Raw genomic sequence first — 7392 nt, 5'->3', positions numbered from 1 at the left:
AATACAGATGTTGCTAACAGATATTATATTGCAAACTGGCTTAAGCACCTATTGGCGATTATGGATTACAATCACCATAGTCTTCATTTGCATGTTCCAATGAATATAGTTCCTTAGCTCTGCTCTGAGAGAACCCTGTTTAGTTACTCTGCTGCACTTCCTTGCAGCATTCTTAACCTCCTAAAAATCTTGTTTCTCCAAGCCCTTGCAGTTTTCACTTACTGCTTCCTTTCCCCACTCCTCAGACTCACCCTTCGATTTAGATTAGGCTTTAATTAGTCTTTGTCTTTTGACCCTAACAGGAAACAAAGTTGGCTCTACAGCAGCAGTCCAGCATGAAGCAAAGCTTAGAGGAACAGTCTGAGAAGCTCTGCAAGATCTGTGAGCCCGGTGATGCGCAAATCCTCAATAACAGAGTAGAAAGCTGTCTTCAGTCTTACTGTGAGGCTCAACGTTTAGCTGAGCTGCAGTTCGAGTGCCTTGAGAAGCTGGAGACGTTCTTGCAGACTCGCAGTGTGGTGGCTGGAGTTCTGCAGGGTCTCAGACAGACTGTGGAGAACGCTGGGAGCTGGGACCGTGGGAGGGTAGAGGAGCTTCAGCAAGAACTTGCCACTGTTATTCCTGACATAAGTAATCTGGAGAGTTCAGCTGTCAATCTGGACAGCAGCCTTTGTAAAGCTCATCTCCACATAGGGGCTGAAGAGGGTTCACGTAAATCATGCCGCTCGCTTGCTGATTCACTGAGTGCTGAGTTGGATACAGTCAGGAACCTGCTTGGCTCGAAGCAAAATGAAGCGGAGGCCCTGGGTGTTTTGTGGACGTCATTTCGACAGCGGAAAGAGCAGCTGCTCAAGGCTGTGGAGGACATTGAGGAGAAAGCTGATCACCAAACCTTCAAAGAGCCCAGCTTGCATGCTCTACAGCAACGGTATGGTGCCAATAAGCAAATATAAGTTTGCTTTACATATTTTTCTGGGAAAGAACAAGGGAATGTATATTGTGAATTGGATGGAAACAAATTCTTAGTTTTCAAATGAAGAAAAAATGTGCATGTGTGACATGCACATGTTAGGAATCAATAATATGCAAATTTACTTTACAGCTGCCATCCTTTTGAGGTAAATCTTCCAGCTTTGCTCTGTCGCCACCGAATCCGTCTCGGAAGCCCGATCCGTACCATCATTTCATTTGTGCATGCACAACTTAATATACATCCGGGTCGCCCTCAATTTTATTTTGTAAAAAGGAAATAAATTAAATTTTTCCTCCTAAAAAATAGTAAGCATGCTGAACTATAATGTGTAATAGATTAATAAGTTAATTCCTGAGAAAATAATTCATTAAAATCCTTTCTGTTTTATCACTCGTCTGTGCACCGGAAATGGGATCCTACATAACTTCTGGGAGCTAACTTTTTTGGCTTTGGATTTAAAGATTAATCTAGTATTTTGGGGTTTTATGTAGAAACAAAAAAACTAAATTGCAGATAAACATTGTTTACCGTAATCATATTTTGCCAGACCACTCTGAGCATGTCTGACGATGACATCATACGAGCAGTTTAACAGAGAATATGTTAAAAAGTATCAACATTTTCTAAGAAAAGTCATAAAATGTTTTTTTTTAAAGATGTGTATTAGCGTTCTCTAGTGAGTTAAGGATAGAAATACGTAATGTTATTATCATAATTACCTTTTTTATGGAAACACGGATCTATATCTGGTTGTTTATGTGCAAATAAGCTAATAGATCGCGTTTCCGGGACGGATCGGATAGTGACAGGCACATCTAAACGCTCACAATTAATCTTTGACGAATGCATCAAGATTAGTCAGATGGGTTGCATGTTTTGAGCCTCTTGTAAATTCGTAGGTCTGACCTTTTATATGCTTTTACCTAAATTATTCCATTGCAGCTGTGATTCTGTTTAGAATAAAAGGGAACATCTGTTCCAGGAAACCCTTTACACAGCCTTACAGTTTTCTTCAGGTTATTTTTTTTAGCTGCATTTATTTTCCAAACAGGTTTCCAGTTGTGCCATTATCTTTGTGTTTATGGATAATTGATTTTATATGGGCTGCGCAGTAGCACACCATAGTTTTAGCACCGTAACCTTGCACCAAGAAGGTCTTGGGTTCAACTCCCAAGCTGCAAAAACATAACTGTCAACTGATGAATAAATTGTCCTTAGACATGTTTGTGTGCATGGTGGTGTGTCTCTGTGTTACACTCAGAGACGTCAAATATTTAATTAATCAAGTCCCTTGTAAAAGACAACTGGATTAAATAGGTTTTATTTAGTGTATCAAATTTTAAGAGGGCGAAAAAATTGAGATTGTTGCATTTTTTAAGTAATGCTATTATCTTGTATTATTTCCTTCTTCTTCATAATTATGCATCTATCTATGTTAGTTTATCACATAAAAGACCAACAGAACACATTAAAATGTTGGATGTAAGGTGAGAAAATGTGTGAAAGTTAAAATGATAGGAGCAGTTTTTCAAGACAATTATAACCATCACGTGTGTTTGTGGTGTTTTTGAGATGTAGTAACAAGCCACCGTCCTTTTTTATCAGACTTCGGTTCTTTAACCAGTTAGAGGACGAGCTCCAGTCACACCAGCATGAAGAACAGTGGCTGAGGGACAAAGGCAACCAGCTGGCGCAGAGAGACGCAGAACTGGCAGGGGAGGTTTTGAGGGAAATTAGTCTGCTGGAGACAACATGGGAGGACACAAAGAGGCTGATAGCAGAACGGTACTGTGAGGATTCAATGGATATGTTGGCATGATTTAACATTTTTTTGGCATAATGACCTATAGCTTGTTTTTTTTTTTTTCTTTTAAACTTTTTTCCTTATTTTTCAGACAAGAACATTGTAATGTCCTTGCTGGGCTTATGAGAGAATACCAAACCCTGAAAACCAGCATCAATGGCATCATGGAGACGGCTGAACCTCTGGTAGACATCAGCTCTGTTCTGAAGGATTATGAGGAAACCAAGAGATCACTAACCAAGGTTTGAGCAAAAAAACTGTTCTTACTCTTTTCTGTCATTTGTGATCAAACCTTTGATTGATTACCTATATTAAACCTTTTTTTCTTCCTCCGCCTTCAATGCAGCACCAATCATTGAAGGCAGATATGGGTGGCAAGCAGCGGGAACTGGATCAGTTTTCAGGCAAGGGAAAACAACTCGTGACTGAACTGAAGAAGATCCCAGAGTGCGATTGTGAAATGATCAGAAAAGATGTGGAGAAAACTGTTGATCACTGGCTGGATGTAAGTTTGTCTCAAATACAGTGGGGAGAACAAGTATTTGATACACTGTTGATTTTTCAGGTTTTCCGAATTGCAAAGCTTGTAGAAGACTGTAATTTTTATCATAGGTACTCTTCAACTGTGAGTGATGGAATCTAAAACAAAAATCCAGAAAAATACAATGTATGATTTTTAAATAATTAATTTCCATTTTATTGAGTGAAAAAAGTATTTGATACACCAGAACAATGAAACTTGATATTTGGTACAGAAACCTTTGTTTGCAATTACAGAGATCAGACGTTTCCTGTAGTTCTTGACCAGGTTTGCAGACACTGCAGCAGGGTTTTTGGCCCACTCCTCCATACAGATCTCCTCCAGAGCCTTCAGGTTTCAGGGCTGTCGCTGGGCCACACAGACTGTAAGCTCCCTCCAAAGATTTTCTATCTGATTTAGGTCTGGAGACTGGCTAGGCCACTCCAGGACCTTAAGATGTTTCCTACGGAGCCACTCTTTAGTTGCCCTGGCTGTGTGTTTTGGGTCGTTATCATGCTGGAAGACCCAGCCACGACCCATCTTAAGTGCTCTTACTGGGGGAAGGAGGTTGTTGGCCAAAATCTCACGACACATGGCCCCATCCATCCTTCCCACCATATGGTGCAGTTTTCCTGTCCCCTTTGCAGAAAAGCATCCCCAAAGAATGATGTTTCCACCGCCATGCTTCACGGTTGGGTTCTTGGGGTTGTACTCATCATTCTTCTTCCTCCAAACATGACGAGTGGAGTTTAAACCAAAAAGTTCTATTTTTGTCTCATCAGACCACATGACCTTCTCCCATTCCTCCACTGGATCATTCGTATGGTCATTTGCAAACATCAGACGGGCTTTGACATGCGTTGGCTTGAGGAAGGGCACCTTGCGTGCACTGCAGGATTTTAATCCTTGACGGCGTAGAGTGTTACTGATTGTTTTCTTTGAGACTGTGGCCCCAGCTCTATTCAGGTCATTGACCAGGTCCTACTAGCAGACGGTTCAACGGATGTTTATGTAAACCACTTTATTGTCCAACAATGGGGAAATTCACTCTCTGCATTTAACCCATCCCCTTTGGGAGTAGTGGGCTGCCAATGTGTGGTGCCTAGGGATCGAACCGGGTACTTGCAACCTTCTCAGAGCACAATCACACACTAAATATTTATCTCTTAGTCACAGCTATGTTTTTTGCCACACTTCCTTCAGCATTAATGAGGTAAAGCAGAGGCTATTGTCTATAAACACAGACTTTTTAAACTTATATTGTGAGCATTTCGGCCTTATTTAAACCAAAGAAGTTCTGAGTCAATCACATGATCCTGTTAAATTTTTCCCTAGGTGTCTGAGAAAATAGAAGAAAACATTGATCGGCTCCGTCACAGTCTTGAGTTATGGGGTGATGTGCGTAACCTAAACGAGGACATCGAGGGTTGGACGAGCAGTTGTGTGGTGGAACTGAATGAAATCCTGAGCAATTTCAGCAACAGTCAGAAGGTGTCAGAAAGGCTCTCTGGGCTACAGGTACAGAAAGACTTTCAGAGGTCATAAAAAATTAGAGATTGTTTTTTTCTGCTTAATCAGGATCGGTTATTAAAGGACACATCTAATTAAATCAAGAGGCTGTAGAACATGTTTATTTTCTGGTTTCTTCAACAGGGAGAAATTAAAGAGAAGGAGCAGAAACTTGATGTCCTCCAAACAAAAGTTTCCCAGCTGACCAAGTGCTGTCACAGCGAAGATACTCCTGCTAAATTGCAGGTAATTGATGACTAAAAACTTTTTATTGTTATGCAAATAATACTGTTAATTTTAAATAATTTTGCCATCACTGAAATATAATCGGTGGATTCTCACCTTCAAAACTAAATAGCAATTTTTTTATAATGATTTTGTGTTATAACTATGACTTGCAAAAATATTCAAATCAGGCCTTTTATGCAGCAAATCCCTGAGTAATAGAACTTTATTGTTATTTTACTATAATGTTTTTGTTTATATTACTAACTGTTGATAAATATCCCCATCCGTGCGGTCACAACCCAACCCATAAAATCATGACCATAAAAAGGGACAGACTGATTTCAGAGGCCGATTAAGGGTTTGTAAATGTATTTCATTTGGGTTTAGTTGAAAGAAACATCCGGAAGGCCTTGCATGTGACTATGAGTCAATCGGTTGTGTTTGAGTTTTATAAAAACGTGAATGTGTGTTATAAATATAAATAGCCAAACAAGCTTAGAAAATAACCACAGAGAGAATATTTAACTTGGAGAACTAGAGAGAATATTTAATATTGAGGAAGGCAAAGACAGAAGTCTCCAATTTGAGTTTTTATTTAAAAAATGCAGATCATTGATTTAAATGTTAGACTCCAAAAAAGCTGAACTTTTAAGACAATAACCAACGCCCAACAAGGGCTATATCTTAGTTGTAGCATCATGAATGAAAAACCCAAACTCCCTTGAGGTATAAAATACATTTTTAAGTTGTTTCCTTTGTTTCCTTTTAAAACACCTTACTTTATTGAAAATAGCCGGAACTAGTGGTTATATTATCACCTAAAGAACATCTCCAGGATGAAATAACTAATGTCCAATCGGGATCTAGAAAAACTCATCAATGCATGTATCTTTAGTAGAATCAATTACTGTAATAGTGTCTTCACAGGTTTGCCTAAAAAGCCCATCTGACAGCTGCAGCTGAACCTAAACGCTTCTGCCTGTTTTCTAACTACAACTAAGAAAGCAGAGACATCATCCCGGGTCTGAAGTCCTTCCACTGGCTCCCTGTAGCTCAGAGAATAGACTTTAAATTCCTTTTGTTAGTCTATAAATTACTGAATAGATCAGCACCTCAATGCATAATAGATCTGTTGTCAGTTATTAACCTCCCAGACCACTCAGGCCTTCTAGTTCAACCCTACATTACTTCTTACACCCAGGACTAGAACTAATCGTTGGTTCCTATGTTCCACTTATCTGTAGCAAAACTCCCAGAAGACTGTAAAAGTGCTGAAAGACAATTTTTTTCAATTTAAAGTTAAAAACCCTTTTGTTTAGAACTGCCTTTGACTGTTGAAGCTAAACTGTTAATGGAGCTATTATTAGTTTAGGTTTGTGGTCCAACTGTTTTTGTTTTCCCTACCTGCTTTTATCTTTACTTGCTTTTATTTTACTTCTATTTTATTTTCTAATTAATGTAAAACATTAAACTTGTCCTTGTACTGAATTGTGCTATTTAAACAAACTTACATTGCCTACATTGTGCCAATGTTTTGGTTCTGTTAACACACAAAGGTTTTGGAGACTGACCTACGGAAGAAGATCACTTCTGTTCAGATGCTACATGAACAGGTTCAAGGGAACCTGACTGACTTCAGATCTCAGCGTAAACAGCTTGAAGACTACATCTCACAGATGTCTGCTTGGCTAAAGAGCATGGAAGACTCTTTGGTTTCCTCTCCATCAGGATCAGATCCCGAGGACATCTGCAGAGTAAAGGTACAACCATAACAGCTGTTAAATAGTAGTAGAACCATCTGTTATCTGAAAAAAAAAATAAATGGAAAGACCTTTGTCAGATCTAACGACATTTCCAGATAAAAACCCAAACTCATTTCTGAACATTATTGGCAGGACCTTCAGAAAGAGCTTCAAAATCAGCAGGGTAGTATTGACTCAACCAGGGAGAGCCTCAACACACTGTGCAGAAAATATCCCTCTGAGGAGCTGGCCAGCTTAGGGTCGTCTCTCACTGACCTCATCAAGGCGTATGAGTCTGTGAACCAGCTCTCTGCAAGGAAACTCAACTCCTTACAAAACTGTCTTCAACAACACTTCAATGGTAAGACACTAAACTACTGATCCTATAATACACTGGTCTTGTTTTAAACCTCTGCTACCTGAATGTATATCCTTTAATATAAAAATTTAATTTTTTGTTGTATCATGAGATGTTGAATTAATAAAATTCCTACTATTACTCCTGTAGATTTGAATTAGCAAAATCAGGCACAACAGGATTAAGTAGGGATGCACGATATAATCGGCCCCCTATCGGTATCGGCCTTAAAACTGAATATCGGACATCGGCCACCCC

At 39.3% G+C, this 7392-nt stretch overlaps 1 protein-coding gene across 1 annotated transcript in view; it reads left to right on the top strand.

Moving 5' to 3' along the window:
- syne1 (spectrin repeat containing, nuclear envelope 1) overlaps nucleotides 1-7392 on the top strand; it is a 172957-nt gene that overhangs the window by 56736 nt on the left and 108829 nt on the right. Inside the window, exons 40-47 of the mRNA XM_015395967.1 lie at nucleotides 303-928; nucleotides 2579-2758; nucleotides 2869-3019; nucleotides 3124-3282; nucleotides 4633-4815; nucleotides 4951-5052; nucleotides 6591-6794; nucleotides 6930-7137. Coding sequence (XP_015251453.1) covers nucleotides 303-928; nucleotides 2579-2758; nucleotides 2869-3019; nucleotides 3124-3282; nucleotides 4633-4815; nucleotides 4951-5052; nucleotides 6591-6794; nucleotides 6930-7137 — 1813 coding nt within the window. The remainder of the gene's footprint in view (nucleotides 1-302; nucleotides 929-2578; nucleotides 2759-2868; nucleotides 3020-3123; nucleotides 3283-4632; nucleotides 4816-4950; nucleotides 5053-6590; nucleotides 6795-6929; nucleotides 7138-7392) is intronic.

The sequence above is a fragment of the Cyprinodon variegatus genome, unplaced genomic scaffold (genome assembly GCF_000732505.1).
Source record: "Cyprinodon variegatus isolate N-32 unplaced genomic scaffold, C_variegatus-1.0 Scaffold770, whole genome shotgun sequence".
NCBI lineage: Eukaryota > Metazoa > Chordata > Actinopteri > Cyprinodontiformes > Cyprinodontidae > Cyprinodon > Cyprinodon variegatus.
Note: the sequence above shows the minus strand (reverse complement) of the source record. Positions and strands in the feature narration are given on the sequence as shown.